General features: G+C 40.9%; 1 protein-coding gene across 6 annotated transcripts in view; it reads left to right on the top strand.

The window, feature by feature from the left end:
* spock1 (SPARC (osteonectin), cwcv and kazal like domains proteoglycan 1) overlaps window positions 1–18,841 on the top strand; it is a 100,799-nt gene that overhangs the window by 55,469 nt on the left and 26,489 nt on the right. For all 6 annotated transcript variants that reach the window (XM_063876216.1, XM_063876218.1, XM_063876219.1 and 3 more), the window contains one exon: window positions 11,195–11,275. In XM_063876216.1, the coding sequence (XP_063732286.1) occupies window positions 11,195–11,275 (81 nt within the window). The remainder of the gene's footprint in view (window positions 1–11,194; window positions 11,276–18,841) is intronic.

An 18,841-nucleotide genomic window follows, 5' to 3' on the forward strand; every position in this document is an offset into this window, starting at 1 on the left:
CCTTTTCCAAGCCAATCCCTACTGTTCCCAGTAACGTTCTGCTTATGGACTTACTATGGCTGCAACGCCAAATCCACTTTATCAATCACACTCAAGTGTGTAATGCTCTTAGACCCCAAGTAACTCTTGACTAAACTCAATTATTGCAAACACTCGCTTATTCTCTCTCACTCTTAATGTATCACATGCATGCATTCACACAGACCCAAAAATACACACAGACCCACACATACACACACAGTTTGGGGGGTTGATTGGGCTGCAGCTCTCTGAACAGCACAACATACTTTAAATCTTTCTCCCACAGAGTTTGTTCTGTTCTGTGTTGGCTGGGTTTTGCATATCTAGCACAGTAACTGTAACTCTTCAGGGAAAAACTTGCTGAGCAGGTTTATCTGGGCCAGCTCCGCGTGGATACTGAGCCTAATGAGAACAGCCTCGCCTCAGCGCATCAAGAGTTACAGTTTCTGAGAGAGAACTAAAGACAAAAAGTAAACAGAGCTTCATTTTTCAAACAAAGGACTCAGAAACATCAGATATTATGTGCCAAAATCAAGTTTTTGCACATGCACAGAGGCCTGATGTTAAAAAATGGTCTACCAGAAAGGAATGTTACTGGAGAGCTACGGGTGACACAATGTGGAGGTTCATCAGTGCTTTCCATTGAGGCAAACTCTCTAATCATACTTTGCTGTGTCTCTCATTATGTTCCAAATATATCTACCATTTAGGACAGAGGTAAAACATTGAAAGCTTCAGATATATAATAGTCAGTAATAATAACCAGAGGGAAAGAACGCTCACAGTCAAACAAGAGGTCATACAGTATATAGGTATAGTATGACATTGTTCTCACCAAAGTAGAGGTCTGGTGAGGCTAGCAGAGAACTAATACAATTTATTTATAGCTGTTTCAGATGGCCACACACGAAGGCGAGGTGAAATAGATTCATAGCATTGCTCTCATTAAAGCATGAAAAGTAAAGAAAAATAGTTAAAATACAAATTCTACCTTTTTAAAATAAACTAACACTTCAATTGTTCAGATCAGGGAACGTGTCATCATTGCTAAAATTAGGACCAAGTGGGAGAACAACACTCATACAGGTCGTAAACAAGCTGACAGTCTCAACCAATTTATTTTTGGGAGTTAACTGAATATAAGTGAACCCATAATGTCGCTATTAAAGCCTCAAACTGCCAGTGTGGCTAACTGGGGCAAGTCCAGTGGGTCACCTTCATTTGATGTGTTTCTATGAAATACGTTATAGAAACTGTCTTCACAGCATCAGCCTTTTCTGAGAGAACTCCAAAACCACATCCAGGGGTGAAGCCTTGTGAAGGTCGTAGTTATTTTTGAGTTGGTCCGCCATTGCCATAAGAAACAAATTGATTAACTTGTTATCACTTTTTAACATTTGTGTAGCTGCTTTGCAAAGAACAGGGCCATGCTATAAACCTGATAATCAGAAAACAGATCAACGTCTGAATCTACGGCATGTTACATAACCTGTTGATAAAATTGAACTAACCTGGGGTTTGTTTGCAAATTTGTTGCTCAACCACTCATGTTTATTGCCCCGTTGGCCCTTTTTTTAAAGAGTTTTCAGTAATGACTTTGATGAGTACAATGTTACTGTCGCAGGATACATTGGCAGGAGACATTAAGTCCAGTTTTTAGAAGCTTACAGTAGAAACCATTCAACACGTCAAAATGTATAACGTTTGAAAAAAACAAATCTGAATTCAACCTGAAAGCACTTTCCTTCCCTAAAATGCCTTTTGACTTTTACACTTCCCACTTCACACAGTACACTTCATGCACGTGAGTCACTGCCACATTTCCACAGGACATGAAGAGGTGACTTTGTGCTCTTGAGAAGGTGGCACCTGTACACCTCTCTCTAGAGAAATGTTTAATGTAGTTGAAACGTAAAGCTTTTAGCCACTTAAAGTCTTTATGGGAGTGCATAACAACATTTTGCTCGATATATATATTTTTTTCACATGATTATCCTGCAGCAATGTGACTGCTCCCTTGCTCCGGAGCTGCGAACATCGCTGTGCAGTTGCCGCAGTTAGTCCCACACAAACAGCACACCTGGGTGTAATGGACAGTGAAACAATTAGACTGCAAATAAATAACAGGAATCAATCAGACAATCTGTTCTGCTGTGGGAACATTTGCTGTTTTCATGTGTCTGAATTGCCTAAAGTGTTTCCCGTTCTCACCCAGCTGGTATCACAGGCATCACACTCATAAGTGTCAGCTTCACCTTTTGACTGCAGCAAGTGTCAGCTTCACAGGCTTCTGAACATGAGTCATCCTATGTGTGGCATGAACCGTGGTGGAAGAAGTATTCAGAATTTGAACTTAACAAAAACTTTCTCATACCAAAGTGTAGAAATACTCTTTTTCAAGTGAAAGTCCTGCATTCAAAGTCTCTCTTAAGTACATTTTCAAAAGTACTTTGAGTACCAAACGTGAAAGTGCTTATAACGCACAGTGGCACATTATACATCATTATATATCTGGATTACATTGATGCTTCATCACTCTAATGGTGCAGCTGATAAATGTGGAGTTCATATTAACTGCTTTACATACTGTTAGCTATTTTAACCTATACTGTATGATAATACATCATTCATTTATTATCTGATTTATATTTTGTGAAGTTATCTCCCTTTGAGACGCAGTGGAGTAAAAAATATAAAGGAGCATTAAAGGAAAATAGACGTATAAATAAATAAGAACTATGTTTTTAAGTCGTCCTGCAAACTGAGTGATATAATATCATAAAATGAGATGTGCTTGGTGGAACTACAACAATAATATTGAAATGAAAAGAGTGGCCGCAGCACTTGCTTGTGGATCAATACAGCAGAAATGATCGCGCCATCAGTCACCACCTGCTGATCTCAGTTTGACTAATGAGTCGCTGGTCGCCCTTGGAGACTAATCAGCAGCAGGAAGGTTGGTGTGGGAGAATCCCTACTCCTGATGAATCACTCTGCGATTAATGCTTCCCTCCATAGAATCTAATGAATGAAATCAGTGAGATCACAAATTACTTGTTGGTGATAGCGATACTGAACAGCAAGCGATGCAATCCACCAGCGGTAAATCTGTTTTCCAGACGTCTTGTGGCTTAATGAGGTCCAGCCGTTGATTTGTAGCGTATTGTGGAGCTCGGGTAAACATGCATTTTAATCCATGCTAATCTTACAGAATTTGAGAAAACTGCAGAATCAGCTCCAGTTTGTAGTTGGCGGCGTTGCCTTAAAATTAATCTCACAGTTTGTTCCGGCTCATCAGTATACTGATAGTATCAAGATGACAGGATCGTGCTGTTATATTAATTTGCATGTGTCCCGGTTTTTCTCAATAGCTGTTTGGGGATGCAGGGATTTAAAATAAGAGTTTTCTTTCTTTTTGCTTGTAGCTAGTTTAATTTTCCCAGACGGTGTCTCCCAAGACTTTTATATTAGAGCCATACTTTACACATGGTTTTTCCATATTAGATGCTTATATTGCAGAATAATGTACTTTGTGATGTCTATTTTAGTCCTGTGGATGTTCTGTAATTTGCATTCAACACTAGGTTGGATATTGCCTTGGGATGATGAAGCCTGTTTGTTTGTTTTTAGTGTGGGAAATGCTGTAATTTCACCTTTTTTTCAGTCACTACTTAGGTTTTTTAGCTCAACATAAACTATACTTCTAGCTGTATATGTTGTGGGTGATACTGTACTGTGAGTATATTTTAAATATCAACAAAGCAGCTTTTTTATGGCTGGAATAGTAATTTATCACCTACCAAGAGGGCAAGTACACCAATCAAGTTCAAAGGCCAAAAACCATGAGCAATGTCCACAGGGTCAAGACTTTCACAAACAAAAGCTTTTTTTTATCACAAACAAAATAGTGTATTATGCAAATATATCCATAGATGGATAAATTAAAAGACATAAAAGCAGATTTAGGGCTTCGTTAAGTACAGAATGGAGAGTACATATCTAGCACCAGAAACGCTGACATGCTAAATGAAGTGAGGAACTTAGCATCATGTTGATGGGAAGTTTTCTGTCAGTTTTAGCTTTCAGGCAATTCATTAAACTGAGACATTTATATAAAGTGCAGCTTCCCTCAAAATGCAATGTAGTCTACAACCCAGCTCCCTGTCCTCACTACAGTCACACAGTTCTCTCTCTTCTGCCTTTTCTTTAAACATTAGCTTCACTTTATCTAAATTCTCTCTTCTTCACATTTTCAGGCCATCTATCGCCCACCCCCTCCTCCACGTGGCGCCTGTGTCTCTGTTAGATGGTTCTCCAGAGTTTTCTATTGTTTCTGAAGTATTGAGTTCATCAGATGAAAATTACATAATGATGAACAAATGGGTGTCTGTGAATCAACATGCCACAGTGACGTAAACACACAAAAACACACACACACACACACACAGAACGCCTGGGAGGATTAGTTGTTAGGCGCTTTCATACAAATTTGATTAGTATTTTAAGAGGTTTGGTTATTTTTATCACATTTCCTTTGTGTAATGTACATCTCATATCTTTTGTTTTAACAGCTTCTTTTGCCGTGCGAGAAATATTTGGAGAAATCCATATCCACATGCTGTCAATTTCAGTTCCATGTATATACTTAGTCCATCAAAAAGTCCAATTTGACCATGTCACAGCGACTCTGCAGGAGTCTTTTCTGCATATTCATAGTACATGCTGCTATTCAGAAATAGAGCTGACAGTCTCTATTGTTGCCATCACTCGAGTTTCCAGCGAGTCTCTCTGTGGGTGAGATGGGAAGTGTTGTGTGTGTGAAATAAATAATTCATCAAAAAGTAATATTCCAAGTAAGTAAACTTTTCATACGAAATGATGAGGAAACTTTAGCATTTTGAATTGATTCCTGCTTTTCAAAAGGTTACATTTAAATTGATGGACATAATAATGAATTGTGTAGACTAAAGTAAGAGTGATAATATCTTATTCCAACACACAGAAGCATGCATTGCTGTTCAAATATTAATTTATATTTATCCATCGTGCATATTGGAACATGGACTTGTTTCCATGGCGACAGCTCATTGACCTGTCTATCTGCCAGTCCTGGATGGTTAACCTGTTAGGCTGTGCTCCATGCTGAATGTAAGGAGGTGTAGGTGTGTGTGTGTGTGTGTGGGTGACTCTGGCCTGTGTCCCAGAGAGCCCTGATCGCTCCGTGCGTGGTGGTGAGAGACATCTGCTGCACTCAGATCAGAGCTGCATGCTCACGGTGCTCCACCTCACCGCCCAGAGCAGTGAGAAACCCTGTCATGTGAAAATGAAAGGAGAGTTTCATAGAGAGTTGAAGCCTTGGTTCCACTAGCTTTGTTAAGTGTCCAGTATGCAATCCATCATTTAGTATTGCTTTATGAAAAAAATAATCTAATATATTCCAGAGTAAACCGACTACAGCTCATGATGCAGTTCTTATGAAGCAGATATTTAAAAAACGTTCCTATTAAAATTTCCCAGCATGGGGTTAGGTTTAGCACAGCTTTGTTGTAACTTCTTGTCCACATCAAACAATATGCTAACAAACAGTTTTCAATTTCATCTTCCCAATTTAGTTTTGTATTTCCATTTACAACGTCCACAATGTTCTCTCCTGCTGTTATCACAAACAAACTGAACAAGCAGGACTCCCTCAACTCCTTCACTCACCTTTACTGTCTTTGCTTCCTCTGTTGTTGGCATTCATAAACATTTTTGAATAAAGATATTTTACTAACACCACAGACAATCAATAAGTCTTCAAATAAATGTTACAAATGTATCAATAAAGAATGTCGACTAAATTGCCTTTGCTGGGACTTTATGCGTGCATTTTAACGACATCTGGAGGACCAATTTTAAAATTTGTTTTCATTAATAATGCTATATTTTACGATGTTTGTATAAGCATTCAAAGGAAATTGAGCATGCACACACAAACACACACACAAACGGTGGTTGATTTTGCTCTCTGCCCACCAGTGAATGACTACTGCAATCTGGATTGAGAGAAAATATTCTGACATTTACTTTGACTTACCCACAACAAGAAGGCAAAAACACCTGCTGTCAAACAATGAATCGCACACACAAGTTGGAGTCTGCTGTGAAGTAAAGACACATTGTCTGTGAATACATACATGTTGAACTTCTTTAACTGAGCATTAATGTTTCAAGTTTCAAGTTTCAAGGTTTTATTTGTCATATGCACAGCAGATACAGCGTATATGTTGGCAATGAAAATCTTATGTCGCGTGCTCCTCCAACAACTCAACATGCATGGTGCAAAAGATAAATAAAGTAGTGCAAAAAGAGAGAAGAATATTTACAATATTAACAATAAAGATTTGAGGATGTGAAATATATACATATGTGGAATACATTGAAAGTATTTAAATACTTTACACTGTTGAATGAGGAGGTATGGACAGATGCATATAGCAGATGTATATGGCAGATATGTACAATATATAGATATGTGTACTATAAACAGATATGTATGGCAGATGTGTATAATATATATGTATGTGTGTACTATAAACAGATGTGAGTAGACATTCACACAGCTCAGGAGTTCAGTAGTCTTATAGCCTGTGGTATAAAACTGTCTCTGAGTCTGGTGGTCTTGGTCCGGATGCTGCGGTACCGTCTGCCAGACGGCAGCAGACAGAACAGATTGTTGCTGGGGTGATGGGGGTCCTTTAATATCCTACCGGCCTTCTTCCTACACCGCTGGGTGTAGAGGTCCTCCATGGATGGCAGCTCCGTCCTGGTGATGTGCTGAGCAGTTTTCACCACCCTCTGTAGAGTCTTACGGTTGAGGGCGGTGCAACTGCCATACCAGGCGGTGATGCAGCCAGTCAGGATACTCTCGATGGTGCACCTGTAGAAGTTGCAGAGTATCCTGGAGTCCATGTTGAACTTCCGCAGCCTGCGGAGGAAGAAGAGCCGCTGTCGAGCCGTCTTGGATATGACCCTGGTGTGATGTGTCCATGTCAGGTCCTCACTGATGTTTACCCCGAGGAACCTGAAGCTGCTGACTCTCTCCACAGGAGTCCCGTCGATGGTGATGGGTGTGTGTGCCTCTCTCTGCCTCTTCCTGTAGTCCACAATCAGCTCCTTTGTTTTGCTGACGTTGAGATGGAGGTTGTTGTCCTGGCACCAAGATGTCAGGGCTCTGACCTCCTCTCTGTACGCCGTCTCGTCGCCGTCTGTGATCAGGCCGATGACGGTCGTGTCGTCAGCAAACTTGATGATGGTGTTGGAGCTGTGTGTGGCCACGCAATCGTGCGTGAACAGGGAGTAGAGGAGAGGGCTGAGCACACAACCCTGAGGGGCTCCGGTGTTGAGGGTCAAGGTGGAGGATGTGATGTTCCCCATCCGCACTGCCTGGGATCTGCCCGTCAGGAAGCTCATGATCCAGTCACAGAGGGCGCTGTTGAGCCCAAGGTCCCTGAGCTTAATGATGAGCTCGGAGGGCACAATGGTGTTGAATGCTGAACTGTAGTCAATGAACAGCATTCTCACATAAGTGTTCCTCTGGTCCAGGTGGGAGAGGGCAGTGTGGAGGGTGAGGGAGATGGCATCATCCGTGGACCTGTTTGCTCTGTAGGCAAACTGCAGGGGGTCCAGTGAGTCAGGGAGGGAGGAGGTGATAAAAGTTTTGACTAACCGCTCAAAGCACTTCATGATGATGGAGGTGAGTGCAACTGGGCGGTAGTCATTGAGGCAGATGGGTTTTGTCTTTTTGGGGACAGGGACAATGATGGACTCTTTAAAGCATGTGGGGACTACAGACTGGAGCAGTGACCTATTGAAAATGTCTGTGAACACATCTGCCAGCTGAACTGCACACACCTTGAGAGCACGGCCAGGGATGCCATCAGGTCCTGGAGCCCTGTGTGTGTTGATCCTTTTCAGAGATCTACACACATCTGCACTGGTTAAAACCAGTGAGCAGGGATCCTGGGCCTTTTGCAATTAAAACTGAATGCTTCTCCAGCTATGTAAACACCCTAACACTGCACCATGTTACAGCCATGTGTTCTCGCTAGAGTCAATCTCTGAATTAAATAGATCACTAGCTTTCTGAGTCTGTGTTAATTTCTGTTCGCCCCAGTTGTAATGGGTGAAGAGTTGTAATGAAAAGGCTTTTAATCCCAAGAGCAGACAAAGAGAGACAAGAAGGGAAGGAAGATTCCTCGGCATGAGAGAGTAGACGTACTGTCAACCACTGTTGGCATCAGTATTCCAGTTATTCCACTCTCGTGTATGGGCATGCCCGACACTCTGTGATTTCAATACATTACCCACAGAGGGGAGTCAACGGGAGGATTACAAATGGCAGGCGGTGCCCCTTTATCACATCCAGTCCAGAGGAGCACAGGAGAGTCAGACACAAAACAGACAAAGACAGGGAGAAGACAATACAAGTTAGGTTCATAATTTCCAGGTGTTAACTAGTCCTGTCCGTTTGCCTAATTAGATTACATTGTGAATAAGTGGTTGCCATGGGAACCTTGTTGGCAGCAGACACAGAAGCCGTTTGTGATGCTCTCTGGCTCGGCAGCCGCCGCCACAAACAAAGCCTTGGAAATCTGGAGCTTCCAAATTGCCAATCAGCCTGATTAGACATGACATTGTGTTTTCCCAGAAGAGTGTTCTTCGTTGTTATGTATTTCATCAGCCATTTCTGCAACTAACTAAGCCTCTATCTGTGTGAAGATATGCTGTCTGTCTGCTCCCGTCCCTCATCGGTCGGCCTTTAATCTCCCCAAAGTCTGTCACAGCTTCTTAATACATTCTCATATAACCATCTTTGATCTGCGCCTGAAGGAGCGAAAAGAATTAGAAAGAGGGAAACTGATAAAAAAGGAGACGGATAGGGCAACAAACAACAGTGAACACCTCGGGTCTGTGTATGAAATGGAGTGTGTGCTGGAGCAAGAACAAATATCTCATTTCAGTGTAATGTGTTAAGGGTTTGTAGCGCGCTCTCGGGGCGTTCTTTAAACATTGTTTACCGCTCTGATTTTAATGGCTTGTTGGCCACATCATAAAAACGGACTCAATATCCATGACTCTCGGCTCGGCTCTTATCTCGCTCTTTCAGAGGGGTGAGCGCTCGCAATGATGAGTCTTAACACATAAATGGGACTATCAGCTGAAACACACACGTACATGCTACAGTGATTTCAGGCGTATGCTGTAAATTAAACAGTCGCACACACACACACACACACACACACACACATACTGGTGATAATCAATGATACCTGGAGCCTGCTGAGATGCAGCGGAAGGAAATTCACAGTCACACTGAGGGTATTGTTAATTTAATGAACAGATTACACCAATCATATCAGCAAAGCAGTTACATTTCTAAAGATGGAAAGGAAGAAATGGTATGAAAGAAGAGGCAGAGAGAAACCGGTGGCTGAGCGAAATGATGATTAAGAAAGAGTAAATGTTGGCAGATAGGGGTTGCAGTGAGTAGAGTGAATTCGCACTGCCCTGCACTTACAGTTTAGAAAGGCAGAGCCAAAACCAACAGCCGACCCAAAGCGAAATGAAGGTGTGAATCAATGGAGTGCAGGGTGTGAACGCTGCTGAACAGACTGTTTTCAAGGGGAGTTACACACCGCAGTTCATCACATAGACGGAAGACTAAATGTGTGTGTTTGTGTTTGGATTCTGCCCTTTGTGCCCCGTAGACAATAAAGTCTCCTATGACAAGCGTACATTAAGATAAATAAACTTCAGAGGATGTTAGCAAAGAGGTGTTGCTAGCGATCATGGCACAAGCCCTCAGGCGTAATGCCAGCTCGTGAAAGTGACGGAGGCATCAGAGAGTCTCCAGGGAGGAAATACAAAGAGATACAGGCGTGAGGCCTATGGAGAGTGCTTGAGAGAGATTTCCTGCGCCGAGGATAACTAGGAGATAAGGAAGTCATCCAATAATGACAGAGGTTTGGCAAAGAGCCTCAAGAGGCAAGAGTGGAAGTGGAATGAATAGAGGGTGTATTGACAAAAATCAAATGTTTACCTCCACACACACACACGTCTGCTTACTTGTTTCTGGTCGTTAAAGTCCACATTCAGTCCTTGCCCATAAGCTTGCTCCCTGATAAATGCAGGAGACGGGTGAGTTTGTGAGTTAATCATCTCAGGGTGTTAATGTCACAGCCTACAAGCAGATATGACAAACTCCCTCAGTGTTTGGTTCCTCTGCTCCCTCCCCGAGGCTCTGCAACTGCTGGCCTGCCTCCATATGGGATGTTGTACTGTGGTGTGTTTGTAAGAGGGAGGATGGATTAGTGTTTTTGTATCGAGATGGATAGGTGCATTACTTTGCTCTCCCTTCGCTGAGTCTGCTTGAGTTTTTTGAGCTCGGTAATGATGCTGCGACGAATATACCTCTCAGACGAGAAAAGTAATGTGAGTGTCACTTTGCAGCGCTGCAGAGTCTGGCTTTGCATTTCTGAATATTTCACAGGACGTTTAAAGCAATAAATCAATATACCTGAGTTAAATGAGAAGAAATGCACCAAAACATTTCTGTGCTTTAAGTGCAGTGTGGGATACTGGAGGCGGTTAGCTTGGCATTCAACAGGAAGAAGGGTTAAACAGCCTGTCTCTCTCCCTGATCTAAAAAAAAGCTCCAACACTTTGTAAAACATTTTTATCTTTTATATGTAGTCTGTAAAAAAAACAGTAACATTTTAACAAATATAGATTTTAGGGGGGTTTTAACCTATAAATATTTTACGCAAAGTAACAGCCATGCCCTTTGGTGCCAGGAAACCAGCTGAAACAATGTATCGTAGGTTATGTTTGTCTACAGATTTATTTGAAAGGATTTACATGTTTAGCTTTAGACCTGTGTTTTGCAGAGTTAATGTGGTATTCTTAATAAGCTAAGCTAAGCACTGTCTCCATCTTCTTTGATGCACTGACACAACAGAGGTATTAATCTTCTCTTCTAACACAGATAAACATATCTCATAAAATGTATCATATGGAAAACAAAAGATAGGTGAACAAATCTCACAATAGAAGTTAGAACATGTTGAAATCCTACCGAAAGCATTTATTAACTATTCTAATTGTTGTGGTTTTTTTTATGTCTCTTCTTTAGAACCAGAGGCCGCACCTGGCAGATATGAAGACCCTGAAACTAAAGCTCACTCGAGTTCAGTCAAGAAGACAGTACAGGATGGTGAGTTCAGGCAGCAACACTGATAACAGTATGTTTTTTTTTAGAACCAATATCTTCAGCCAACATGCAGCCACCATCAAGTGCTTGTTGTTACAGTTGAATTGACTTGGATTTAGCTCTAATATACTCTTATGTTTCATTAATCTATAAAGATCTCCTAAATGTGTTACAATAGTGAGACACATGGTTAGATAATTACGGACTACCAGGTTTAATGATGAATAAATACCACACTGAAGCTTTACTTTACACTGAGTTTAAATGATTCCTCACTGCTGTTTCATCTGCATGTCCCATAAAACAGTGGGTGTAATACAGCAGTGTTTAGCACAATTTGTTCACCAGCCAGTCTCATGTTGTGTGCAGAGATGTCAGTATGGAGCGGAGAGATAAGCCGGGCTCACAGCTCGTCATCTGAACCAGATAGAGCCATGACTAATGCACACGGGATGATCAAAGCTAGCCCCGTCAGTAACATGGAGCTATTTCAAGGGGTTAGCAGCAGTACTAACATCATGGTCTGTTAGTGCAGACTAACGTGAGATTTGTAATTTCAGATTTAAAAAAGCGGGCAGGGATGTACTCGAGGACATATTTCCCTCTCCTGACACAGTCATTGTCAGCTCTAGTGTTTGTGCTTGCAGCAGAATTTAACAAGCTAACGTGGGCTGGAATCCTGTCTGTTGCTTGAGCTTACCAAGGGTAACACCATATACCTAGAAATAGCTTATTCTTACTAACCAGAAACAGACAGTACATTTGATTCTTGGTCAGTATTGATGCTGTCCTCTATGTTTTTAAATTCTAAATAGTCATAAAATCATGATCATCATCTGAACAAATATTTAACAATTAATGTATAATTAATGTTGAAAATGTGTTATTTTTCTGGACTTAAAGACATGGCACTAACCTGCTGAAAGCCAGAACAAGGCTCCTGGCTACAGCTGAAAATCATTTGATGAGATAGGAAATGAAAAACTGAATGGGGAACCAATTGGTAAATCAAATGCAAATTGAATTCCCAGTAATGCAGACATTGTGTTTTGTTTGATAGGTAATTACAAAACCAATTACACATGTTTTGATGAAATTCAATGGGAGATAAGCTGCATGGTAACATACTGTAATCCACAGTATCAAGCCGAGATAAATCCACACAAATAATCTCAGCGTCATTGTGCTGTGTGAGTTGCAGCCTGAACGAATAGCGTTTTTCATTTGCATGTATTTCAGTCAGTTCACACAGATGTTGTGTCTGTGGTGAAGGTTAGGTTATTCACAGTTAAAACAGTGCGAGGCTACATCTCTTTCATTTTCAGGGAATTGTTCTCTGTTGTGGAAAGAAATTCAGGTGTTAAAATATTTAAATAAAACCAAATTATTTGAATTCAGAGCGCCTTTGTTGTGAAAAGGTAAAACATGTCAGTCAGTAAGTTGTGGGAGCCAGAATTGTCGGCAGCTCATCGAAATAAGTGAGTCATCTGTGTTGACCCCTTATGTGTGATGTGAATAAAAAAAACATATTATGAGATTACAAATTACATTTAAAATGTCCATTCTCCTCTATTCTGCTACAGTATTAGGTGTGAGTCAGTGTGTGTGTAGTACAGTAATGAGCACACAGGCTCTTTTTTTTAAAAACAAGCTAAGAAGGAGGAAATTGAAAAGGTTTTTAAAAGCATATGACGTGAATAGCGTCTTGCCATTTTCCCACTTGTCACTACTGACATCTTTTGGTAAATAGATGATCTGATGGACACACAGAGCTTTTGTATGTCATAGCACGTATGGCTGCTCGTTTGGCTTTTACATCAAAGATAGTCATATTCAAATTAATAAAACTGTAAATGTGAGTGCATAATAACAGGAGATTAGAGTAAATGAAGGAAGAGTAAAGTTACACACACACACACACACACACACACACACACACACACACACACACACACACACACACACACACACACACATACATACATACAAACCCTCACACCCTTCAGCCTCAGATTAATGAATGCCTCCGTCTAGGACAGTGCAAAAACATTTAATTATTCCTGACACTGAAGGTGAGGCGGGAGGCCAAAACTGTCATCCACCCGTGTGTGTGTGTGTGTGTGTGTGTGTGTGTGTGTGTGTGTGTGTGTGTGTGTGTGTGTGTGTGTGTGTGTGTGTGTGTGTGTGTGTCTGAGTGTGTGAGAGAGAGTTAGTTTAAAAGAGAGGACTGCAAGATCAAAGGTTGTCAATGAGACAAAGAATCAGGCTGTAAGTCAAGTGTATGCTCTTTCATTGTGACTTCACTTGAAAGGTCAAACTGACACAAAATCCTTGCAACACATGATCAATTTAGAGTCTATGAAAAATCCAAAATCCAACCTTGAAAGACCTTGCAAACCATGTACTTTAAACTATGCCACAGAAACTAGCAAAGGTTACTTTGATCAGACGATTAGTTGGATTACAACTAAATACAAAAAATATATATTACTGTATGGATTCCTGAAGTTGTCCACAGTGAAATATTATGAACGTTTCCTCAGAAGGCTTGAGGTAATGTTATATTTCCCTGATGCACCATGCATCCCTGGCTGTTATGATGAGGAGCGTGCTGCTCGCTTTGGCTGAATGTCCTTTCTTTGTGTTAGTGGACACAGTTAGAGAGAGTTGTATGTACCAAGGTGTGTGTTTCTCTGAGTGTTTACCTTTGAGTGTTACTTCCAACCAAACCATGTTCATGCACATTCTATTTCACTTCTGCTCTCTCAGTTCCCGAAGATGATGACTAGAATACACACTTTAAAAATGTACAACTTTATTAAGACTGATACAATTAGCAACGTTCACCTGAAACTAATGTCCTCTTGTGTGTGCAAGTCATCCTCAAAAGCATCTTTGCTCTTTTGCTTCGAAGCTCTCTTCAAAGAGTGTTTGATTATTTGCTTTTATACTATTCCTTTTAAAAAGATTTGCAACATCTTCTTTCAGGGCTTTTCAGAGAACCGTGTGTGTGTGTGTGTGTGTGTGTGTGTGTGTGTGTGTGTGTGTGTGTGTGTGTGTGTGTGTGTGTGTGTGTGTGTGTAGTGGTTGTGTGGCAGTGAAGAATATTCAGTTCACAAGTGATAGTCGATAACCTTCCTCCCTCTCAAGATATTTTTCTCCTGTAAGCCACGGCAGGACCTTCCCTGACATTCACACTGACACAGCCTGTTTATCTTCTCCATTCCAGTTACATCCACAATAATATCATTTCCTTGTGTTTTCAATAATTAATTTTATGGTTGGTGAGTCCGCTCTATCACTGCTTCCTCCCTGAAGCCCTCTCTTTGCTCTCATCCCTCTATCACTCCTCGCTGTCATCCATCGCTCCGGTGCCTCTTATAGGCCGAACAGTCAGACCCTGAGGAGCGTTCGCAGGCGTAGAGAGAAGGTTTATATCCTCCTGATCTGTTTGTCTTTGTGTCTTCTCTCTCTCTATCGCTTGTTTTTTTCTCTGTAGCCCCCCAGGTGAAAGACAAGCAAACCCTTTTTAATTAGTTTATCAAAGACTGAAAGTGATACAAATGTTTCTAATAACTGTCAGGAATATATCCTCTGGAATTGTCAGGGAAGATCCTGTTTATTTAATTTCAAACTTGTTTATTTGCTATTAGAAACAGTGGCTAGGGAGAGCAGACAATGGAGAGCAATGGAGCACGGTGTCGATGAAGGAGCGCACACACACAGATTACGAAAACGCCCCATTGACCCATGTCCAATTAATTTGAGGTCACCCTCTTCTCTGTGACAGGGCTATTTGGCGATGTGGCCTCATCTTTTGGACTCAGACTATCTTTATTATCCAATCACTGCACTCCACCCTGGCCTCCGTCCAGTACTAGAGGACACAGGAAGTGTTTTATCTCACCCTTCTCTTCTAGAACCAGGTTTTTACCGTCTCTTATGGGACATTAAACGTTAAAGTTAAACGTGAATGAGAAGGAAAATTCATTGTCAACCTCAATTATAATGAAGTTATACAGATACAAGTATAATGGGCTCCTCTGCCAGGAATCCTCTTGGAAGTTTTGCAGCAGTTTAACGGCTAGGAATTATGATAAGTGTTGGATCATCCGGGAAATTAGAAGAAATTTAAGGAGGAATTATTTGGGACGCTATAAACCACATGTGCATCTTGCCTTAAGAACGAAAGTCAAACGTTGCAGCGACACTAAGACATTAAGAGAGACTCATTCTACATGTCCCCTGTCAAGGCATGGATATAAAACTTGAACTTGTGTCTTCAATTGTACATTGAGATCCTTTACAGTTTCCCATTGAGATGATCCATTTAAATAAATGTTGTTAAGACACCATGCCGTCTGATTGAATGTATTACTATCACTTGGTCATGCAGGGTGCTGACCTCCATGTGATACAACTTTCAGTCTTCACTACAACCTTCCTCAGTAGTCATAAACAATATTATTGGACCTGCAGTTCAACATGTGTTATAAAATGAACATGTGTTTTGTGACACTGATATTTCAAGTGCAGGCATCAGTCTATCTGCAATGAAGAACAATTTTTATACCAAAATCAAAAAGTGTTTGAAAGCTTGACATCTGCCCAAATGAAATTACTGCTGCATCAGAAATGAAACAGGTTTTGATTATCTTTTATGAAATATTTTATTTCTAGTGAGGCATTATGCTTAATACGAATGGGTTTCTTATTCCAACAGTTTGATTCTATCTCTCCTCTGACTGGCTGTGTTTGCTCTGTGGCTCCATGCAGGCTGTTATCTGTGGACTTAAAGGAAGAGAAGAAGTCAATACATGAAGCTACTTCATCCACCGTTTGGGAAATGGACACAATATGTTTACAGAGAAAAGCGTAACTGTTGTATGGGCAGGAGGCAGAATGATGGGTTTATAACACTGACATCGGCATATGATAGCTGAGACATAAGTATGATAGTGAGGTGGTGACTTGTGAGATATTTGTTAAAACATATACTGTACATTCCCTCCATCCTTTGTAATGTTCAGCCAGATCAATCTTTCTTGTCAGTCAGTCCCTTTTTTTAACAAGAAGCAACACAGCCTTTTGATTTCAGCTTGGAATATATTTTCTTTTATGTGCTTGCTGCTTGCTGAGCATGCGCTACCAACCATGCCGTATATTGATTCCTCCCAGTGTATAAAAGCAGATCTGACCAGATGGTAGCTGAGATACTGCTGTGTTTGCAGCAGCAGCAACGCTTTCAAACCATGCTGCAACACAGCAGTGAAACTGCCCTGAAGTGTCAATGTCCACAGATTTTAATAAGTCTGTTTGTAAAATCAGTCCTAAAAAACATGTGTTACAACATTACATTTAGTGTTATTGTGTCTACATAGAATGGGTTCATTTTACTTCAACATAAATGCATTTAGATATGAATCATTTCAAATGTGTGGTTGATAAGAAAGCCGGAGCACAGCGTCACTTCAGGCAGAGCACTCAATTCTATTGGCTGTTTGGCAGCAGCAGCTTCATTCATGCTTTACCTCCATGGCTCTCGACTCACATCAGTTATCAGACTAATGGAGGTGCTTTGATCTAATATTCTGCTAACGTGTGACATGCAATCACTTTTATTGTTTTTCAAGCGGTTTCTATAAATGCGTTGTGTGTTAATGGTGTGAGTGGTGTTAGATTCAATTTGATGTTCATAAATCCTCATTGCTGCTCAAATTCTTTGAGAGCTTCATTACAAAATATTTTTCACCAAATGACAATTTGCTATAAATGGAAAATTAAAAATCTCATACCAGCACATAACTGTGTCAGTGTCAGACAGAGAGGAGTGTAAAAGTGGCAAACTTGAGGACATTTCTTTCCATTTGTTAATGATCTGTAGTTGTCTGGTGCCCTCGCCACCCTCAGTCTCAGCTTCGATCGGTCTGACCTCCACAGGCTGGTAACCCAGCACTCAGGGTTAACAGTCGACCTAACATATAGCAAGGACAATGGCTGCACATAATTGGCAGTGTTGTGTCTGTGCAGAACTGTTGCTCTTACTCACACACCGTAGCTGTAAGATGATAGAAAACACACACACGACTTGCTTCTCCCTGTTTTCTTTCATCCAAACCAACGTCTTCACAGCTTCTCCATTATGCAGGATCTGATGAAGAATCATTATACTTCATGCATACACACACACACACACACACACACACACACACACACACACACACACACACACACACACACACACACACACACACACACACACACACACACAAAAATCATTTATACTTGTACTTTTAGCAACGTCTTATCAGCCACAGACAACCTTGTTCATTTACATAAATCCATAATATTTTCAAGGTAAAAATTGTAGTTTTGAGTGTGAAAATGAGTTTCACTTGGCTCTTTAGAAAACGCAGATATGCAGTAAAACATGTCAAGTTGTTGACTAATTCACACTCAGACACACACACACACACACACACACACACACACACACACACACACACACACACACACACACACACACAAGTCATACTTAAGATTAGAAAGAAGAGAGGGGAAAGACAGGAGATGAGAGACCCGTATTGAGGAAAATGAAATAGTGTGCTGCAGTGCTTCTGCATTACAATTGATCGGCTGGTTTAACCACCAATGCTGCTCACTCGAGCTTTAAATAGATGGATAAAACTCTCTTTTACCCTTCACTCTTTTCCATGCCTCCTCCGTCATTTTCCCTCTTCTCATTTCTCCTCTATTTCTCTTCTTTATGTGGAGTCTTTCTCCTCTCTTCTTTCTTCTTCTCTTCCTATTTTCTCCTCTCCTCCTATAGATGCAATTAATATTTAAATCACGCCAGCAGTAGTAGATCTTGCATTCAGAGCATCGTTGTCTCTCCAAATTAAGTTTTTTTTACTGTTTACGATAAACGTATATCTACATTTGATGCTCTGGGTACTTGTGTGCCATTATAGAGTTCCTCATTAGTATGGTTGTGTCCGATTTCCAATTTGTCTCTGAGTTAAGGTCACACACTAATCCTGAGTTGTCCTCCAATCCTGTTAACCGGATACAAGTCTCTTTTTCCCTGATTCCTACTTTCCGCTCTTTCTTCATCTTTCATTTCCACGCGGAGATAAAGTCATTTTCCAGCATAGTGAATGTTGTGTCTCGGTAGCTTGATTTCCCCTCCTTGGTTGTCCCTCCCCTTGACCTGATTAACTGCCCCGCCCTTATTGTTTACACCTGTGTTCACCTTGTGTATTTAAGCTGTGTTTGTCTCTGTGCCCAGTGCCAGATCGTTTTGAGTTGCCACCACGCTAGTGTGCGTATGCTTAGAATTTTGTGACTATGGAATTAACTCTAGTAAAAAACCTTTTTTTGGAAACTCTTTTTGTGTCGACTCGTGCATTTGGGTTTTATCCTTTTATTGTGCCCCAGACGTAACAGTGAAGTAAGATGTGTTTCCTGCTGCGCTGATAGATGGAGGTGAAGACATTTCCAAATAAGCAGGCAATAGAAACACAGAGCTGACAGCTATCAAGAAGAAGGTTAAATATCACGGTTCTGCAT

Source organism: Eleginops maclovinus, chromosome 23 (assembly GCF_036324505.1).
Source record: "Eleginops maclovinus isolate JMC-PN-2008 ecotype Puerto Natales chromosome 23, JC_Emac_rtc_rv5, whole genome shotgun sequence".
NCBI lineage: Eukaryota > Metazoa > Chordata > Actinopteri > Perciformes > Eleginopidae > Eleginops > Eleginops maclovinus.